The 21,728-nt window shown below is 41.3% G+C and overlaps 1 protein-coding gene across 13 annotated transcripts in view; it reads left to right on the top strand.

Moving 5' to 3' along the window:
- The window catches only part of IPCEF1 (interaction protein for cytohesin exchange factors 1), a 178,015-nt gene extending 158,793 nt beyond the window's left edge, over positions 1–19,222 (top strand). For all 13 annotated transcript variants that reach the window (XM_060616948.3, XM_060616947.3, XM_060616959.3 and 10 more), the window contains 2 exons: positions 9,920–10,113; positions 18,884–19,222. In XM_060616948.3, coding sequence (XP_060472931.1) covers positions 9,920–10,113; positions 18,884–19,090 — 401 coding nt within the window. In that variant the 3' untranslated portion in view covers positions 19,091–19,222. The remainder of the gene's footprint in view (positions 1–9,919; positions 10,114–18,883) is intronic.
- Positions 19,223–21,728: the final 2,506 nt, after the last annotated feature.

The raw sequence follows: 21,728 nt of genomic DNA, 5'->3' as shown, positions 1-21,728 counted from the left end.
AATGAATCCATCTGGGCCTGTGCTGTTTCAGAAGGTTATTAATTATTATTTCAATTTTAAAAAAAAATTTTTTTAACGTTTATTTTTGAGACAGAGAGAGACAGAGCATGAATGGGGGAGGGGCAGAGAGAGAGGGAGACACAGAATCGGAAACAGGCTCCAGGCTCTGAGCTGTCAGCACAGAGCCCGACGTGGGGCTCGAACTCATGGACCGTGAGATCGTGACCTGAGCTGAAGTCGGACGCTTAACCGACCAAGCCACCCAGGAGCCCCATCAATTTTAAAAATAGAGACAGGTCTATTCATATTATCTATTTCTTCTCATGTTAGTTATGATAGATTGTGTCTTTCAGGGGACTAGTCCATTTCACCTAGGTTATCGAATTTCTGGACATAGAGTTGTTCATAGTATTTCTTCATTATCTGTTTGGTGTCCAGTGGGATCTATAGTGATGTCCTCCTTTTTCATTTCTGATGTTGGTGACTTGTGTCCTCTCTTTTTTTTGCTTAACTAGCTGAAAAATATTTTTACTTTTGGCGTATTTAGATACTTGGAATTTAGTAGGTATAATTTACTTACTGAGTTTTTAAGAATCCAATTTCAAAATTAGCTCATTGTGTTTATTTGATTGAAGGATAGGTGAAGGGGATACTAATGAGATCAAGAATGAAAATTTTGGCCAAATAATGCTTAACAAATATTTATTGAGAACCTACTGTCCTCCTGGCACAATTGGCCTTTGGAAGTACTTTAGTGAATTATAATAAAGACAATAGTCCTCTTGGGTAGAATTTACAATCTCGTGAATATGTCTATCATGGCAGGGTAGGGAGATAATTAGGTAAATATAAGAAGATAATTTCAGGTGGTGAATAAGTTCTGTTCAGGTAATAAAGTAGGAGTATATAGGGTTGGAGGAAGGACCTTGATTTAGATGACTGGTCGGGGAGGACCTCCCTGAAGAGGTGATCTGAAAGCCAAATGGGACAAAGGAACCTATCTGGCAAAGTGCCCCAGACAGAGAGAAAATAAAATTCAAGGGCTCTAGCAATAGAATAAATTATGTGGTTCAAGAAACAGAAAGAAATCCAGTGTGACTGGAACAGAGTGAGCAGGGGAAGCATAGGAAGGGATTGGAGAAGTCAACAGCAACTGGCTTATGTGACGACTAGTGGGTCCTGTAAGGTGTTTGGATTTTGTTCTAAGTGCAATGGGATGATTTTGGAGGAACTGAACCTAGGGAGTGTTATGGGTGTGGCTTATGTTTTAAAAAGATTACTTCATTATATGGAAAATGGCTATTAGGAAGCTGCAGTACACCCAGTATGTAGTTGTTGAAATATGTAAACAGTGAAATGATGGTGGTCTGGTCTAAGTTGGTAGCAATGGAGTGGTGGGGGGTGGGGGGTGGGGGGGGTCAGAAAAAATTATACATGTGGGGTATATTGTGCACATAAAATATAAGAATATAAAATTCATAAAAGATTCTTGCCTAGTCTATCCCTAGTCTCTAAAATGCACTGCCTTAACACAGAGTGAACATTCAAAGAGTATTTGATGAATTGGGTAAATGAATGGATCAGAAGTGGAAGGGAAAAAGTGGAATGAAGGTTGAGTTACAAGTTTTCCAGCACATTCCGTCTCTTGTATAACTAAGTGTAATTGCAATTCTTTAGAATTGGTGTCATTTCCTGGGAAAATGTTTGCTGGGAGGGATTTAACTCCATATTTAAATACATAACTCTAAATATGTACACTGGATTTCCTCTAAGGCCAAAAGAAGGATGTTATACAAGTAATTATAGATCACGCTAGACTGTAATCATCGAGATAAAGAAAAGAGAGCTCCATCTTTTTTTTTTTTTTGAGAGCTCCATCTTAAAAAAGGTAAGAGCATTTATCTGCTCCAAACCTTCAGTTTTGCTTAGTGAAATTAAAATAGGGTAACTTCTTTTATCTTGCCCCACTACCCTCCCATTTTTGTATTTTGTGCTCACTTGTCTCCATCATGGACCCACATGGTTGATGGACTCTGCAGTTTTTGGAGCCAAGGTTGACATATTTACCTATGGTACACTGGATTTATATCCTTGATCTTAGGCAATTTCCAGCTATTTTCCCCTTTTATTTCCCATTCAACCTCTACCTTGCAAATATATTTTAAAAAGAAAAAAAAAACCCAAGGAAATGCCTTTTTTGTGTGCATGCCAATATGTTTTGTTTTCTTAGGATGTGAGCAGATATAAAAATTTGATGCCTGTTTTAAGTATTTCACCTAATCCTGAGTGCTCTTATGATTGGAAGAATACATTTCAGAAATAAATGGAATATTTGTTTCAAGAATGTAGAGCTACATGGACTCAATCTTAAGTTTATTGCTAAAAATCACTGCCACAAGATGCTATAATAATAAAAAAGAACAACATTAAAGATCACCCAGTAGCCTAGGTTTGTCTTTTCAATAAAAGCAATAATAGGGTAAAAGAGTATTGAGTCGGGGCGCCTGGGTGGCGCAGTCGGTTAAGCGTCCGACTTCAGCCAGGTCACGATCTCGCGGTCCGTGAGTTCGAGCCCCGCGTCAGGCTCTGGGCTGATGGCTCGGAGCCTGGAGCCTGTTTCCGATTCTGTGTCTCCCTCTCTCTCTGCCCCTCCCCCGTTCATGCTCTGTCTCTCTCTGTCCCAAAAATAAATAAAAAACGTTGAAAAAAAAAATTAAAAAAAAAAAAAAGTATTGAGTCACCTAACTTAATAGAAACATCACATACCCAAGAGAAGAAAAGGTGAGAGGCTTTGAAGGAGACAAGTAAAAATACCCGTTTTCTACTTGGATGCTCTTTCCCAGTCTGATTTCTCTATTTAAAAATTTATCTCACCTGCGATCGTTTTTGTTTTGTTTTGTTTTAACCACCTCTTTCCTAACTCGCCTTCTTCCAATGTTCTTTTCTCCATGTCTATGCTTTTCTCTTTATTGTACACAGAACCAGACTACCAGAACCATGATTCAGCTTCGGGCTCCTGATTGGAACTGGATTATCCCCAGGTGCTCAGTTCAAATGCCTGAGCAGAGAATCTGATTATACAGCCTGTCTCCTACATTGCTGAGCAGCTTAGGAATTTCCTGGTCTGGCGCCCTGTGGCCCTGTGAGAACAGTGTTAGCTGTTTAAATCCTGGCTACTACCTCAGAGACAGAGGCTCTGGGTGGGGATTTTTCGCTTGGAAGACAGAATAGTGGGACCAGGGATCTGAGCCTTGGTCTGCCTGGTCCAGATGGCTGTCATCTCATTGACTGTATATTGCCTGATTTGAAATCTTTCTTCATTGGGCTTTATTCAAAAAGTTCATGAAATATATTTAGCCTAGCATAGTGTTTCAGGCTACGGATTTGGGGTCATAACCTATGTCTGTCTCTTTGTGGCTTTGGTCAGAGTTTTCATATCTTGACAGTCCTTCATATCAGGGCTAATTTTTTTTTTTCATAGGGTCCTTACAAAGTTAATGAGATAATGTTGGTATAGTAGGTAATATAGTGCCTTTTACATACTAAAAACTCAATACATGATGGCTGTCTCCACCAGCAGCAACAGCTGTGCAAATAGGCAGTCTGTCTCTCAAAATTATACCGTGGTAATGTTCTTGGTTAGCAGTGTCCTTACTGTTAAAATGAGTTATCCAGATGTATCTTAGTTACATAATTCAAATTTGTCTGTCAGTGTTATTTTAAGTCTTTTGCTATGATGTAGAGTTGTCAGAATCACTAATTAGAAGAAGCCTATGAAAGTTTTTGAATCTGTTCGCATCCATAGGTGTTCTGTTAAATAACATTTGCAGTCTTAATAGCTACACATAATGTCAAAAGAAGCATGTAGTTGCTCTCTTTGTAACAAGTGTCTTCCATGGCCTAGCTCAAACACTTGGAACATAGTGGAACATAGCACATGAAGCAGGGAATACCGTTTTCTACATAAACCTTTCCAGGCATTTCGTGGTGGGGAGCTAACATTGTCTTCCTTGAGACATCATATAGACTTTTTCAGTCTCAAACAGGCTTGCTTTCAAATTCTGATATGAAATATGGCATATGAATTTCCTTGAGCACGTACGTTCCAAATAGAAAAATAAAAACCACACTCTAGAAAGCACAAGGAAACACCAAAAATAAGATAGTGGGGGAGGCAAAGTTGAAAATACTGCATTTAAAGGGATAATCTGCATACAGTGTTCTCGACAGCCAAATTCTGGGCCTCCAGGAGCCTGCCTGTCCTGTCAGAGGCAGACAATAGGCCGGGAAAAGTGGGAGGATGGGGAGAGAGCAGCGCATTCATCTGGCATAATCTTGGAAAGGAGCAAACTTCTAACCATTAGTTAAGATGTTGTTTTGCCTCATCTGCTGATGTCACCAAGAAAGATCTTATTTAAAAAAAATCCTATTTCTTTCTAGAGTTTAAACCTCTGCATTACTTGGACCTCCGTTGAGAGAGTTTGCTAGTTGGATCCCCTGAGACATTCTGAGCTAGTCTAACGGGTGTAAAGGGTCCCGGAGAAAAAGTAGGTGAGCTGCTTTCTGGATGAGTCCCTACTTTTCAACTGTAACTCTAGTCCCTTTCTCTTCCAGTGAGTTGAAGCTGGGGTTGCATGACAAATTTGTGACAGTCTCGCCTTGCTGCACAGAGCACAGTCCATGGGCCAGCAGTTTGAGCATCACCTGAGAGCTTGTTAATAATTGAGAGGCTCAAAGCCATGCTAGACTGGCTGAGTCAGATTCTGCATTTTAACAGAAGCCCTGGGTGATTGTTTGCCTATTAAAGTTTGAGAAGACTGGTCTAGAAACTCACGGGCCTGCACAGTGTGGAATTGAACTTCTGTTCTTAATTCCATCGCTGATTTACATTTTGGAAAGATCACTTACTGTTTTTCGAGATTCTCCATTTTTTTCCCCCTCCATAGAATAAAAATAGTTATCATCTTCCTTGGCAAAGCCTTGTGAGCTGGATGAGATAGACTGTCAAGTGCCGTATGTGGTGAAGGGAGTTGAAGTCCTGTTATTTTGTGTAAGAAGGACTGAGCTCTTGAGGAGAAGGCTGGCAATTGCGTGAACACTGGACTGTCAGAAAAAATTTACTTATTTTGCTGCAAAAGATAAGGGATGTGGAAATGATAAAGGTGTCTTCTGCTTCCAATGTGAGATAGACCAGCTGTCTTTGCCGGCAGTCTTTTTCCTTGCTCCTTCTACAGTCTGGTTAAAATAAGACAAATAATCTAATATCTCTTAATATGGAATTATAATTTAGAAAAGTATTTACATGAAAACATGAAAGGGAGAATTTATTTTAAAGTTTATTCATTTTTGAGAGAGAGCGTGCAGGGGAAGGTCAGGGAGAGAGGGGGACAGAGGATCTGAAGCGTGCTCTGTGCTGACAGCAGAGACTCTGATGCGGGGTTTGAACCCACGAACCGCGAGATCATGACCTGAGGTAAAGTTGGGCGCTCAACCGACTGAGCCACCCGGGTGCCCCTGAAAGGGAGATTTTAAACATTACTTCATGCAGTAGCCCCTTTGAGGCACAGGATTAACACACCAGCACTACTCTCCTGTGCTCTGGGGTCAGGTGTAAGTTGTATTTTGTTGTGCTTATACCTGTTGTGTCTTTAGTTGTCCTGTGAACCCTGTTTATCATCTGCTTCCATTATTATTGGCTGTTCATCTTACGGCCCCGTGAAGACCCAAGCACCAGCCATTAGTGGCAGTAAAAACAAGACAGAGCTCCCAGCTGGGTCACGGGACCCACGGGAGGGGTTGGATCATAGGTTTGTCCCCTGAGTATTTAGCGATATGCTGTACATCTCTCAGATTATGACCCAAAACAGCCAATAGAGATATTTTCTTGACTCTTAATGTCACCATTTGTTATTGTATTGTCCTTATGCTTGTGGGCAATTCTGGAATCTGGTTCTTAGAGGTCAGATGCACATCTAATCTTTCGGTTTCAGGTTTCCTCCGAGAAGGGGGTGCTGGATGGCTGGGAGGCGAGAGCACAGCAGGAACATTCACCTGTCAGGTTCCCCCTTTTGCCCCAGCAGTTTTGGCCTTATCTGAGCACGCTTGCAGCTTCCTATTACCTCAGCTTCTAAGTGAATTCAAATAGAGAGTGTCTTTTGAACATTATTTGGTCATATTTTAGGGGAATTCTGTATTAACTTTCGGTAATCCCAACAGGTGCGCTTTACCTGTGGGTTTATTTCTGGAGGATCAAGTTGCACACGCATCGCACACACATGCACACCCCCCTACATACCTACAGACCACACACAGACCCCACACATCACACCCATACCAGACCCCCCATTCTACACACTTACACCACACACATGCACCACACCCCCCGTACTACACACATCATACACGCTACCCATGCCCAGACACCGCATCCATAATGCACACACATACACACCCATATGCTCATGATTAATGCCCCCAAATTTCAGTCAGGGAAAGGAATGTGTGTGGGGAAGAAAGATAATTCTTGATATTTTTAACATAAAAGATGAAATATATCTACATATATTAAATAATGATAAAACTATCCAAAGGCAGCCCTGTTTATTTTTCATTTAGGGAATGTACTTTATACCACCTTATTCTAAGTTTCTAAAGTTATTTTTAGCTTTACCGGTTTCCTATCTTTTGATTTAGATATGTGGTCTTAACATAATCATTTTACCCTGACTTAATTATGAAGTAATGTACTAGTCACAAGTAAATTTATTTTCGATCACCATCTTTAATGGTACAACTGAGGTGCTTCATGAACACAGAGAAATTTAAAGAAACCATTTTGTTTTCTTTGTTAAATACTTATTTGGTTTACTTCCTGAAGTTTGTTAAATAGATAGTACTTAAATCCTGTGGCACTGAAAGCTGTGTGTTTAGGCTTTATTCAAAGTCGAGTCTCACTTGCCTTGCTGTAGAAAAAAGGACATATAAAAACTGTCGTATCCTTGTATGTCTGAAATGCCCCAGGGTCCTCAATCCTAATGTCCCCTCTGAGAGTCTGATATCTGTTAATTTAGTTTTCTTGAGACTTTCTAGTATCTACAGCTTAACTACAGGACTGTTACCATGCTTAGTATTCCTGCTGTGCAAGTATCGTCAGTTATCAGGACAATCTCCTAAAAACCTACTTTCTCAGAGTTTTATTGATATATATTCCACATACCATATAATTCATGTATAAAAATGGTTCAGTGTTTTTTTTTTCGTGTATTTATAGAGCTGGACAACCATCTCCACAATTGAATTTGACAACATTTTCAATACCACACACACACACACACACACACACACACACACACACACCTATACACATTGGCTGTCGTTCCCCATTTCTGCCTGTCCCTTCCCCAGCCCCATGCAGCCACTAAATCTACTTTCTGTTTCTATGGATTTGCCTGTTCTGACATTTCATGTAAGTGGGACACAGTGTGTGGTCTTTTGTGACTGACTTCTTTTAGTTAGCAGAATGTTTTCAAGGTTCATCTATCTTGTAATATGTATCAGTACTTCGTTGCTTTCAGTTACGGAATAATATTCCATTGTGTGCGTATACCACATTTGGTTTATCCATTCCTCAGTTGATGAACATTTAAGCTGTTCCCACCTTTTGTCTATGATGAATTGTACTGCTATGAACAGTTGGTACAAGTTTGTGTTAGCATGCCGTTTTCATTCTCTTGAGTATGTACCTGGGAGTGGAATTGTCGGGTCATATGGTAACTCTTTGTTTAGCTTTTGAGGAAGTGCCAAACCTTTTCCTAAAGTGGTGACTTCGTTTTATATCCTTACCAGTAATGTATAAGGGTTTCAGCTTCTCCGCATCCTTTTCTACACTTACTCTGTCTGTCTTTTTGATTTTAGTCATCCTGGCAGGTGCGAGGTAGTATCTCATTGTGGTTGTGATTTGGATTCTCTGTAATGACTGATGATGCTGAGCATCTTTTCATGTGCTTATTGAGAAAAACTCACTTTTGATGTCTGCACACAGTCTGAGCCGGAAGTTCTAATTGTGTTCAAATGCAGTTTTGAATATTTCCCCCCTTTTTGGAGTCTGTTTTGGTAGAGAGCAAAGAGGTTTACTGACCGATACTTGACGTCGGTTGCAAAGTTAGTTCAACATCTTTACCCTCCAAACATTGGCAACACCTTGTGGTGGCTTTCTGGTAGTAGATGAGGAAAAGTTATTGCTTAAAGATGTCTAATCTTACAAAAATAAACTAAAGTAAATCAATTTTGCTTGATTTTGAAGCTCCTATATTAATATTGTATGCTTTTCTCTACCCTTTGGAGAGACCTCTTTTGTTTCAGTTCTTCCTAATGCCATGCCTTTGATATGGCCCTCTATCAAGCTTATTCTCAGAGTAAGATGTGAAACACCTAGAGACTAAAAAGTACATTGTGGACAAAGAAATATTGCTGTGTGTCTTTCCCAAAATTATTTTCAGGGAATGAAGGAATAAAGGACCAAAGTTCTAATGGGTATTAAAGCAATATCCAGAGATGAAGATTTTCTTTGGGTAACCTATATCATTTGGGGTCCTTTCAGTTGCGTGTGATTGATAACTACACTGACAGTTGCTTAACGAAGGCAATGTATTGGCTTCCAGAACTGCAAGGGCTCCAGTAGAGTGACCGAGATCCATATTTCAGCTGTGTCCTATAGATTGGCTCCATTCTCACGATTCTTGGGGTGATCTGTGGAAGCCTCCAGCTCATATTATCACATGTTTAGGAAAACAAGAGAGATTGATTCCCTGATATCCCACCCAAGTCTCAGAACTGAGTCTTCCTGGCCCCAGGTGTTCTGACCTGAGACATCTGCTTATCCCTGAATCAATGACTCTGGCCAGTATGTGGAACTGTCATTGACTTAGCCTAGTTCATGTGGTCCCCCACTAGATCCCATGCAGAGTCACGTCACTGGAAGCATTTGGGCTGAGGTTAGCAAGTTGTGGTTAAGAAGGGGGGTTGGAGGTATGTGGCAGCATGAGAAATGATCATTATCTGCTCAAAGCCACATATCACATGGGGATTCCTTCTCTCAAAGGGCAGTTTTAGGAAGGACATTAAAAACTTATCAGGAGCAATGGTTCTCAAGCTTTAGATTATATATTAGTTTGCTAGAGTTTGCTTGTCCCATCAGTGTATTTTAGAAGCAGATAACTTGTTTCACAGATTCACAGATGGAGAGGAATTTTGCCACAGGATGAATCATTCTCTGAGTCTCACCAATACCACATTTAGATGCTATTTGGATTAGATTTTGGACTTAGAATTGATGTTGGAATGGGTTAAGACTCTTGGAGATGTTGGGATTGGGTGAATGCATTTTGCATGTGAGAAGGACGTGAATTTGGAGGGAGCTAGCTGGTGGACTATCACGAGTTCAGTTTTGTCCTTCCAAAATTTCTATGTTGAAATTCTAGTTCAAAAGTATCTTAGAATGTGCCCTTATTAGAAATGAGGTTGTTGCAGATTTAATTAGTTGAGATGAGGTCAGGAGGGGGAGCCCCAAATCCAATGTGACCGACATCCTTCTGAAAGGAGGAAATTTGGACACAGAGACATACATAGAGGGAAAACACCCCATGAAGACTGGAATTCTGCCACAAGCCAAGGAACTGACAGAATCTAAGAGAGAGGCCTGGAACAGAGTCTTCCCTAGTGCCTTCGAAGGGAACATGGCGCTGTCATTACAAAGTACCATAAACTGAGTGGCTTAGACAACAAAAATTTATTGTCTCATAGTTCTGGAAGTTAGAAGTGCGAGCAGGGCCTGGTGTTCAGACCACAATGTCTCATGTTCTCAATTTGACTTTAACTGGGTTTCTTGCTATTGCTTTTTAAAAAATTTTTATTTTAATAGAGGAAACAAAGGTATCTGAAGATGATGAAATGGAGAGACTCTACAAATCATTGGAGCAAGCTAGTCTCTCTCCTCTCGGGGACCGACGGCCTTCAACCAAAAAGGAGCTGAGAAAGTCCTTTGTGAAGCGATGTAAGAATCCATCCATAAATGAGAAACTTCACAAAATCCGAACCTTGAACAGCACATTGAAGGTAAAAAATTTCAGATTGTGGATAAACTCTGGGTGTGGGGCAAGGAATGGCTGCTTCTGCAGAGATTCATGCCCACCGGTGTGTGTGTTTGGGTGGAGGGGAGGGCAGTAAAAGTAACTATAATCTCTGTAGGTTGGGATGACCTTTGGCCTCCTTAAAGCACTAGAACATTCGCACAGTAGCACCAAATGCACTTTTCTACAATAGGCCTTGATTTTTACATTCACTTTGGTATAAAAGTTCAAATGTCAAGCTCCTAGAAGATAAGGACCATGTGTAATATTTTTTGTACCCTTTACTTAGCACAGTAAATGTTGATGAAGGCTTGGGATAGTCAACTTGTGAGAATAAACAGTGAGATTCATAAGATTTTGGAATTTCATTGGATTCATTAAAGAGTGCCATTCTTCTTCTCTCCTACTTCCAGAAGAAAATATCTAGATTTCAGATAGAGCCAAGACTTCATGATTCTCAGACCTAGGCTCTGGAGTGAAGAAACCCATGAGAGACAGGCAATGGAAAAGGTACACTCGATGGTAATAGACTAGCAGGTGTTTTCACAATGGGAATGAGGCACAGGGCGCAAAACGTACTGAGGCTATTTCCAGGTCCTCTTCAACTAAAATGGTTCTTCCCAACAAAAGCATCCTGCTTTCACATGTAGATTATAGCATGAACAGGAGGAGGCCAGGATACTTTGTAAAATAGTCCCAAATCAGCAGAAGATTTATAGATGCTGAAAAGCCTTGATAGATTCTGCAGTTTCATTCTGGGTTGTATATGTCCTTTTGCATCAAGAATTTGAGTCTCTTTCCAGGAAGAAATAGCAATCAAAAGCCAAGGCTACAAAGAAACGGCTGAGGGACTCTTCGTCAGATGTCCCTGTTAGTAGAATAGCTAAGCATCCTAAGAGGCTGCAAAAATGAGGCTGAAAAAGAAAAGAAGAGCAGTATTTTAATGATACAAAGAAAAACAAAGTGTAGAGAAATTCTCTAACGTTTAATGATAGACATTAGTAGCACTCCTTTCAGAGCCAAAAATGTTCTATTCCGTGGTATGTATGAAATTGATAAACATGTTTGGTCATTCAGTGTAGCATTTTACGATCTTATTTGTGATAACTGATGTGAGTGAATACATTTTTCATTAGACCAATATTTCCTGAATCTTACTGTGTACCAGGCTCTATTCTTGGGCACTGGGACCACTGAGTGCACCACACTGGATGGTGGAAACAGAGAGGAAAATAGAATGAGGTCTGCTGAGTGGTGTAGCTGATACAAGCTTGGGTGCTTTCGTAGCCCCAGAGGAGGGACATGGCTGCCTATTTGAAGCCATTAGGGACAAAGTCATGAAGGTGCTGACAACTGGTCCGTGAGTAAGAGATGAAGAATATTAGGGTTAGAAGGAAGGACATTCATGGAGGAGGAAATGTATGTCAATGGATGATATATTGCAGTCCATGTTGGGAGAAACAAGGAACATGCTAAGGAGAGGATGGACAGTTCAGGCCATTTCTAGAAGGAGAAAGACTATGGTCTTAGCAGAATAGCTAAGAACAGCATAGCAACTCAGGACTCTAGATGGTCACAGGACCATGCCCTGACCTGGCCACAGGGAGGCCAGGTTTGTACAAAGAATTCAAAGCTTTTATTGGCCCATAATATGATTCTCTGTGACCTCTTGCTCTCCATGCACTGTGGCCATGGAATTTATGAATTCAGCTTTTTCTTTTCTCCCTGTGTATTTGTTATCTATTGTGAGGTAACAGCCCCAAATTTACCAACTACAGACAATGAACATTTGTCTTTTCACGGTTTCTGTGGGTCAGGAATCTTGGCATGGAGCTAGATGCTTCTCCTCCAGGTCTCTCACAAACTGCAATCCCGGCATCAGCCGGGACTTTGTTCATTCCTCCACTGGGGAAGGTGTGATCCTAGGCTCTATCTATCATATGGTTGTTGGCAGGATCCAGTTCCTTGCATGTTGTTGGAGTGAGGTCCCAGTTGTTCACACATTTCCTTGCTCTGTGAACATACGGTAGCTTCCCAAATGGAAGTTGGCTTTCCCCAGAGTGAGTAAGACAGGAACAGTGAGTGAGCAAGATGGATCAGTCCTGTCTCAGCTGTGACACCATATTACAGTTACAGGGCACTGTGCACTAGGAGCATAAAACTTTGGTATAAAAGTCAGCCCGTGTTCAAGGAGGGGAGAATTACATAAGGGTGGGGATGCCAGGAAGGCAGGGAGCATAGGGGGCCATCTCGGGGGCACCGACCACACCCATGTGAACATCTGTTGTCTCTGTACATTGCTGGAAAGGATCCCTTTCCACAGGATCCCTTAGGCCTCACAAAAATGTAATGCTAGGCTGCGGAAACATAATCCATGTTATACGGTCCTCCTGTGAACCTCATCATGAGGGGGAAGTCATGCTGATGTGGAAATTGGCCTTTTGGGGAAAAAAAGCACATCGGCCTATTTACTGGAGAAAGATCGTTCAGTATATGTATGATTATTCATGTCAAAAGTCTTTAAGACTTACTTTAGCTATTTTTAATCGAATCACATTTAATTATAATTGTTTTAAAATTCAGAGCAGTTGAGGGGAACGGGAGAGATGCCTGGAAGGGGCCACAGGACAGCTTCTCAGGTCACCTTCTGACCTCAGTGGTGGCCGGTTACAAGATATGTCCATTTCGTGGTAATTCATCAAGCACAAGCCTTTTTATATGAGTGCTTTTCTGTACATATTACATTGTAATATAAATGTGATTTGAAAAATACTTCAAAGATGCGGTGTGGACAAACACACTGTTTCATACAGAAACAAGGAAACTTTTAACAATAATGTTTATGTTAGTGATAGGCACATTCCATAAATAAAGAAAAATCCCTGCATTGGGATTGTATTGGAACAAATTCTCTTCATGGGAATTCTTCCAGGATGTTGAATGAACTATCATGTCATATACTAAATGTAGATCTTTAGGAAGTTGTGATAACTCAACATCCATTGACTTTTGGCTAAACGTGTCTTTATTTTAAAATGAACGATTAATGGGTCTGCCTGGAACTTTCTCTCAGGGTTATTCTGGTCTGTGTCCAAAGAGAAACGAACCCTCCTTTCCTCAACTGCTCTGGTAGAAGACATTTCCAGCGCTTAGTTCTTGAATCAGGCACTGACTATTTGGAGTGAAAAAGGAAAGTATAGCATTGTCTCTTTCATGGTATTATCTGGAAGCCCTGCCAGACCCGGCCTGCCTGCCAGAAGACCAGGAGGATGTCGTAAAGGTAGTTCAAAGCGTCCGGTGGGCCTCCTGCACCACAGCAGGGAGAAGCAGGGCCAGTGCACCATGCTGCTGACTGAGTGCTGGGCTAGGAAGCAGTTCAGAGGCTCTTTTTGTTTTATTAATTTCCTTCCTTTCTATTCTCGTCTACAGTAATTTCTTTTTATCCATAAAAGAACTTAACACAGACTTGAGCCAAACGGTAAGAAACTTGAACTGCTCAGAGCTGAGAACTATATGAGAAGTGTCAGGCCAAAGTTGAAGAGACCCTTTCCTGAAACCTTTGATCACATTTAGAGGGGTGGTTTATTCATTTTGCCTTAAGAGAATCAATTCTTGACATTTTGTTACTCTGCAAAGATCTTCGTTCTTTTGATAAAATACTAGGATCTCTCTCTGAAGTGGATGTCACCATTTTTTGTGTGTGGAAGAAACTAGAGATTTAAAGATTTCTTATTGAGTTTTAAGGTGTCATTCCCGTATAGTTAACATAAAGGGTCGTATTAGTTTCAGGTGTACAATATAGTGTTTCAGCACTTTTGTACCACACCTGCTGCTCATCATGAGAAGTGGGCTCTTTAAACTCCATTACGGGGCGCCTGGGTGGCGCAGTCGGTTAAGCGTCCGACTTCAGCCAGGTCACGATCTCGCGGTCTGTGAGTTCGAGCCCCGCGTCAGGCTCTGGGCTGATGGCTCGGAGCCTGGAGCCTGTTTCCGATTCTGTGTCTCCCTCTCTCTCTGCCCCTCCCCCGTTCATGCTCTGTCTCTCTCTGTCCCAAAAATAAATAAAAAACGTTGAAAAAAAAAATTTGAAAAAAAAGAAAAAAAAAAAATAAATAAACTCCATTAAACTCCATCACCTGTTTCACCCCAGATGTCAAAATTTAAGGACAACATAAAACTCCTTAAATAACTTCATATGAATAGCACCATTGTGATACCAAAGGAAGAAAGCTTATTTATTTTTATTTTTATTTTAGGGGGGAAGATGGTTATCTGAATGTAGGTGTTGGGAACTCAGAGGGAAGAGAGAAGACTCCCTTGGCCTTGCTTGACTTTCTAGCACCAATCTTTTCTAGTTATCCACTCGTCTACCCTGCCATCCCTCTGCTTCTGGTTCACGGTCAACCTGCTTGTTATCACTCCTTGGTTACTTTACCACTACACAATTTTTCTTTTCCTTCCTGGAATCCACATGTATATATATAAATATATATTATATATATATATATATAATATATATATTATATATATATATATATATTTTAACCTCCATCTGTCACCACATTATTGCTCTCTTGATTCAGAATTATAAATCTTACCACTCAGACTACTATGTACATAGTACTTTATTGGAGATCCACATTTCAAGAAAACAGGGGGAAAAAAAAGAAGCAAAATGTAGTAAAATGCCCCAAGTAAAACATAAGTTAAAGCGTGAAGAACAAATAATACATTTTTGTGCCAGTGTTTGTGATCATCTAAAACCAGATCCCTCATTTGGATCGAATAAATGCTACCAGTTCTAGAATCTCTAAAACGATATGCAAATGTATAGATATAAATATCTATATAGTTATATGTAAACAAATAGGACATATGTAATAAATAATATGTTTATAAAATACACACATACATATAAACATTTTTGTTTGTTTATGGAGAGGATTTCCTTAGGCTCTAAATAGAGTTCACGATATAAAAAAGATTTAAAAGCAGAGGCGCCTGGGTAGCTCAGTCACTTAAACATCCACCTCTTGATTTTGGCTCAGATCACGATTTGTGCTTGGTGAGTTTGAGCCCTGTGCTATGCTCTGTGCTGACGGTGCAAAGCCTGCTTGGAACTCTCTCTTTCTCTCTGCCCTTCCTCTGTGCTCTCTCTTCTCTCTCTCTCTCTCAAAATAATAGACATTAAAAAAAGAGATTTAAAAGCAAATGGGTAATTATTCATTCACATTTTATTTCATATATTCTTTCTTTTTCCAGCAAGCATTTAGTGAATGTCTACCACGTATGAACCGTTCTTTGATGCACTTGGGGTCTCACAGTGGGCATACGAGACAAAAATCCCTTTCCTTAAGAAGCTTATGTTTAGGTAGAGGAGAAAATAAAAATAACTAAGTAAACAAATCAATTTTATAGTACGCTAAGTGATGATAGATAGAGAATAGAAGTGGGGGTGAGGAGTGCTGATGGATTGAGTTTTAATTAGGAAAGGCATGAAAAGCCTTTTTGAAAGATGAGATTTGAGTAAAATCTGAAAAGAAGGGAGTGAGTCTTGAGGCTATCTGAGGCAGAATGTTACAGGCAAAGAACAAAAATGCAAGTGCCTTGGTCCGGGAATGCCTAGGAGGCTTAAGGAAGAGCAAGGAGGTCGTTTGGCTGGAGTGTTTTGGGGGGCTGGAGCACAGGGAGAACAGCTCAGAGGGGCAACGGGGGATTCCATCACATGGTGCCTAGTGCCACTGCTAATGCCTTAACTTCAAGTCAGTGAGATAGGAAGCCTTTGGAAGGTTCTGAACACAGGTGTGCTGTAGTTTGACATATTTGGAAAGTAGAGCTCCGGATTTGCTGGTGGACTGGCAGTGAGAGAAGGAGTCAAGGGTGACTCCAGTGTTTGGCCCGAGCCACTGGAAACGTGGAATTGCCATTGGGTGCTTTGCAAAAGGCCATGGCGGGAAGAGGTTTCAGAGTGTACTGGAAATTGGGGTGGGTGGGACACTTAGAGAATAATAGGAGCCTCGTTTTGGACGTGTTACATTTGAGATGCCCCGTTCACATCCAGGTGGAGCTGCAGAAGAGGGGGTGTAGACAAACAAGTCTGAAGTTCAGGGGAGAGATTAGGCTTGCAAAATAAATTTGTGACCCTTAGTGCCTAGGGAGAATGGGAGGCATGAGATTACCAAGAACGTGGATGTACATACAGAGGCAGCTAAAGGCTGAGGTTCTAGAGCTCTCCAATCTTAAGAGATTGGACTAGAATGAGGAATCCTCAATAGAGATTTAGAATAAGTGGCCATTTTGGGGATGAGAAAAATGTGTCACAGAAGTGACGCGATGAAAGTGTTTAAGAAGGAGGAGCCGATAGTTTTAGATGCTGTTGGTAAGTAAGCTAATGATAGTTACTGGATTTAGCAACATGTAGGTCACTGATGGCCTGAGCAAGAGGAGTTCGGGTTGAACCGTGATGGGCGTGGTTCTATGAGAGAATGGTCAAGGGGACATTGGAGACAAGGTGAAGAGTGGACCATTTGCTGGAGCAGGGATGTGGGCTTGAGAGAAGGCTTTGAAGATGGGAGAGGTAACAGCACACACGATGATCAAGTAGAGATGGGAAGTTAATGAGTCACAGGGAAGAAGGGAGAATTGCCGGAGTGGGTTTCTTGAGTATGAGGGAGTGGGTGACAGTGCACAAGTGGAGACTGGCCTTTGCTAGGAACACAGATATTTTATCCAAAAGAACGGGAAGGAAGGCAGGGATGTGCTTGTGTTGATATAGGGAGTGGGCAGTAGGAACTTGAGCGAAGTGTTCTTTTGATCGTTTCCATTTCCTCAAAAAAAAAAAAAAAATAGAAAACAAGGTCTTCAGCTGCAAAGGAGGGTGGGGGAGGGAAGGAGATTTGGGAAGAGATGGAAGGTTTTGAAATAGTAATTTGGGAGATTGGGAGAAAAAAGGGGTAGGAAAATATGACTAATGGATAGTAGTGAAAGGCACTTAGTGGCAGTGGTCATAAATTTGAACTACAACCCCTGATTCTGGTTGTGAATTTTTAGCTACACGCATGGTGGCCTGGGGATAGGCAGAAAGATTGGTTTAAAATAAACATGTATTGACTGTCTCCCTGGCACTTGGCATTGTGTTACGTGCAAGACACACGGGAATGAATAAAATGTCGATTTTCTTAAGAAGCTTTAGAATACGGGGTGCGTGGGTGGCTCAGTCGGTTAAGCGTCTGACTTCTGCTCAGGTCATGATCTCACAGTTCGTGAATTTGAGCCCCGCATTGGACTCTGTGCTGACAGCTTGGAGCCTGGAGCCTGCTTCGGATTCTGTGTCTCCCCATCTCTCGGCCCTTCCCCCACTCATGCTCCGTCTCTCTCTCTCTCTCTCTCTCTCTCAAAAATAAAAAAACATTTAAAAAAACTAAAAAAGAAGCTTAAGAGTAGGTGGCGTGACAGATCCATGAACATCTAAGTATAACATGTTAAGTTCTAAGCATTGGAAGGCATGAGAGCATAAATAAAGCTTCTGAGTGCATTTAGGGGTTCAGAGAAAATTTTCTGGAGAACAGGATGCCTGAAGTGTGTATAGATTTATGAGTTATAGTAAAATCCGGTAAAGAAAGATTGGAAAGTGTTCCATGTGAAGGCAACTCCAGGAAGTAGAGTTCACCAGAAGAAAGATATGGAAGGTCCTGCCTGTGGCACAACATCGCGGAGTGTGGACTGGCATTGTGTGGGGTAGGGGGGCGGGAATGCACATCAACACAGAGCAGGAAATGAGAAGGGCGTGGGGATCAACAGATAGAGCTCAAATAGGACCTTGGACATGAAGGAGGACCATTCAGAGGACTCGGCATTCTGGGTGGATGTCCTGCACGGCCCGTGGAGGGTGGATTTAAAGTGAGGATTAGGGGTGGGGACACATCAGGTGTGATGAATTGGATTAGGATTATGGTCAGATGGATGGTGGAAACAAGAATAGATTTGAGATAAAATTGTCAGGACTGAGCGACCATTATTGAACGTGGAGGCTGTTACACCTCATTTTTCTCTCATTCCTTGGCTAAAGAACACTCCCTTCACCTGACCCAGGCGTTTCAGACGTGTGTGTTACTGGTTACAGAGGAGGCAGGGTAAAACAATGCAGATAGATCGTTTGTTCCACTAGTATCATCGAAACACACACTGTTTTGATGGGAGGCTAGTAGTCTTTTCTTTGAACAAAAAGGTAGCCTATATATTTATTCAGTGTGTGTTAACTAAATACATGCACGTGAGTTATTAAAAATGAAGATAATTTAATAAAGATATATTTTGTGCCATCTTGTGTCTTAGGGAATGTACTACATCCCAGTTTTACTTAGTGAAGTTTGGGTGGTCAATGAAATGATCATACAGTTGTAAGTTGTAGAAGAAATAATGGTCACTCTGAGATAGAAACATTACCGAGGTGTGGAATAAGGGTCGGTGAGGGAAGATCCATGTGGAAGATCCTGGCTACGTTCTTCTACTGGCCCTTGGGTAGGAGAACTTAACGTCTTCTTGGCAAATGTATGCAAATGGATGTCCTGTCATATCTCTTAGGCTTCCGGATTAGAATATTAATGTGTAAAAACACTTTGATAATTTTATGGCGAATGTATATGTGTATTTGTAAAAGATTTGAAGAGGGTTTATTGAAATTAAAATACTCACTACATCTCCCCACCCCCCTCCTTTTTTTTTTTTTTTTTTTTTTTTTTTTCCTTCTTGGACAGTGTAAAGAACATGACCTGGCCATGATTAACCAGTTGCTGGATGATCCGAAGTTGACAGCCAGAAAATACAGGGAGTGGAAGTTGATGAACACCCTGCTGATCCAGGATATCTATCAGCAGCAGCGGGCCCCCACGTCTGCCCACGAGGGCACCCCCCAGGGACTCGAGAAACCACCTTCCTCTGCCCATGTTGGAAATTCTATCTGAGAACAAGCCAACATTCTCTCCCCTTTTATCGTGCCCCGAGCAGCTCTTCAAGATGTTGCGAGAGCTCTCCTTAAAAGGAAAACTGAAACCAATTCCTCAAGCAGTGGCTACTCCTCTAAAGACGCGACTTAGGTGAGGACCTACTGTGTTGGCAACAGGAGCCCTCCTTCCGGTGGCAGTGCTTACATGGAGACTGGAGGGATTGAGCTCAGTTGAACAAACACCGTGTCCCTCCTAGGAGCTCATGGTTATGCTAGGCTTTAGGTGGGATGTGAGAAGTGTGTATTCTGTTCTTTGCCCTCAAGAGAACGACAGCGGGACGAAGATTCTAATGGACAAAGATCACGTTCTACCAAGGATCATTATTCATAGAAGTGTTGTGTTTTCCAAAAGAAGAATGTAAGGATGTACATATTCCACTGGGTTGGGTAGTTGAATTCTTCGAATCATTTATGTTTTGAGTGGAGGAATGTGTTTTACGGCTGCAACTGGAACGAGACAGTTGTGGTGTTGTGGAACCAAAATCTCTTGCCTTTGGTCCAGAATGGTGGTGCCTTTTCCGTGAGCTGAGAAATACTTCAGAGTGAGTGGTGTGTGGGAGAGCCCGAGGAGGAGGTGTGCCCTGTCTTCCCACTCTCTCAAAGGACAGCTTGATGTTTCCACACTCTACCCAGGTGGGGGGGATCTGATTAAAGTTTCCTTTCCACAGAGCAGCTACAGAAATACGTTTCATTACACTTTGAGACCTCCACTCCCTCCTAGCCTTTCTAAACCACTGTAGGAGATAGAAATAAGTCCAGCAGGGAATGTTTGCTGCGTTCGTCCCTGGGTGTGGTGTCTCTGCACAGTGTCAATTTATGTCCAGTTTCCCCAGGATCAAGATTGACAAGACGATTCTGGTGTCTGAATGGTTTTGATATCCTGACTCCAGAAAACCCAATGAAAACAACAAAAGAGTTAAAATATGATTATTTTATTTTTGTATGTTTATGTCTCACTTTGGGTCCTCTGTGAATAGCTCTCTATAATGTTTGTTATTTAAGTATATTTATAGAAGGTCAAATTACTAGTGTTGTAAAAGATGGTAATTATACATTTTGCTCAATGTATATTCTCTAAGTATATACTTTTTTGCTTGAGAAAGTAGGAATACTGTTGATTCACTGGAGTTATTATGTTGCACTATGCTGTATGAGGAATGCTCAGGATATCTTGTGGGATAAATATGGAGGCATGCGTTAATAATCTTCCATTTTCTGGCTTCTTTCTCTTTCTCTCTCTCTCGTTCTCAACCCAGAGTGCTCAGATTTCTCTATCTGTGGTCAGGCATTCTTTTAACCAGAAAAGGATTTTCATCTTAGGTTATTTCTTGTAGTGAATAAACTTTGTAAGCTTTATGCCATTTATGCCCACAAGCCCTAAACCAAATGAAACACAGCTAATGTGGTCTTTTGTCTAAGGTCTAATAGAAATTTTGGGGTCTGTTAAAGAGAACTCGTTTTATTACTAATTACGAATATTTCTCATAAGAATAACCACAACCCAGCAAAAACCCAGTTTGGCCTTACCCCTAGCAAATGGTCAGGCTAACACAGTGTGCTTTATAGAGTCAAAGTGTGGCTTGACATTCAAGTGGAAATAACCATCTTTTTTTATCCGCAAACTAGATGGAAATAGTTGTTGAGTATTTCCTCAAGCTTTACTCAGAAGTGTTAATACTTTGTAAACAACAACAACCCTCGTATTAAGAAAGAAAAAAAACAGGAAACAAGTCAGAGTACTAGAAGCTTTTGTAAGATAAGAGTGACATAAGATTTTGTCAGTCCCTATGGCCCAGTAAACATTTCAGGGGACCTATCCCAAGTGGAGTGTGCTGGGCCAAGGACTCCCCGGAAGAGGGGGCCTGGCCCCCGGTGAATGTTCTGTTGGCCCCAGCTCTGGACGCAACCATACAGGTCCTCAGATTAGACCCCGAAGCTCCTGCTTTGAGAGGCCAGTGCTTTACTGTCTTTACTCTGGGAATCATCACTGATTATTTCTACAATTAGCAGCTGTTAGAAGGTTAATTGTTTAGGATTCACAGTGTAAACAGATTGTTGAGAGAAGGAGACATAATAATGGACATAATAATTAATAATTCCACCTTCTTTCCTTTGGCTTGAAATACTAACCTATAAACTTCAAAACAATTTTTCTAAATTGAGGTGCCCCAGAAGCTTTTGGCCCGGGCTTGTGAATACACCTCCGTGCTCTACTTTGGCTTTGGCTTTTCATGAATACACGCTTAGGTGACCGTGTAGGGTAAATTCCTTAGGAGCACTCCAAATTAAAGGCAAAAGAGGTCCATGAGATTGCTGAATTAAACCTTTTAGTTACTTTTCAAAGTCAGGTTAGTCTAGAAGCTTTGGCTTTGTTAAAGCACATACTGTGCAGAATGTCCCCCAATGAAAGTGAGATCCCACTGCCCCGTCCTGCCCCCTCTCTTCTAGACCAGGCTCACCTTCTGGTTAGTGTTTCACCCTCTGAAAACACTTTCACTCTGCATTACTTTGTGTGAGGAAGTAAGGGGCTGCTTCTGTGAGGTCCCAGCTTCAGCTGTGGCCACTAAGAGAAAGTGGAGGGTAGTGGGAAGTGACAG

The sequence above is a fragment of the Panthera onca genome, chromosome B2, assembly GCF_046562875.1.
Source record: "Panthera onca isolate mPanOnc1 chromosome B2, mPanOnc1 haplotype 2, whole genome shotgun sequence".
NCBI classification, from domain to species: Eukaryota; Metazoa; Chordata; class Mammalia; order Carnivora; family Felidae; genus Panthera; species Panthera onca.
This window is presented reverse-complemented; position numbering and strand designations above follow the sequence as displayed.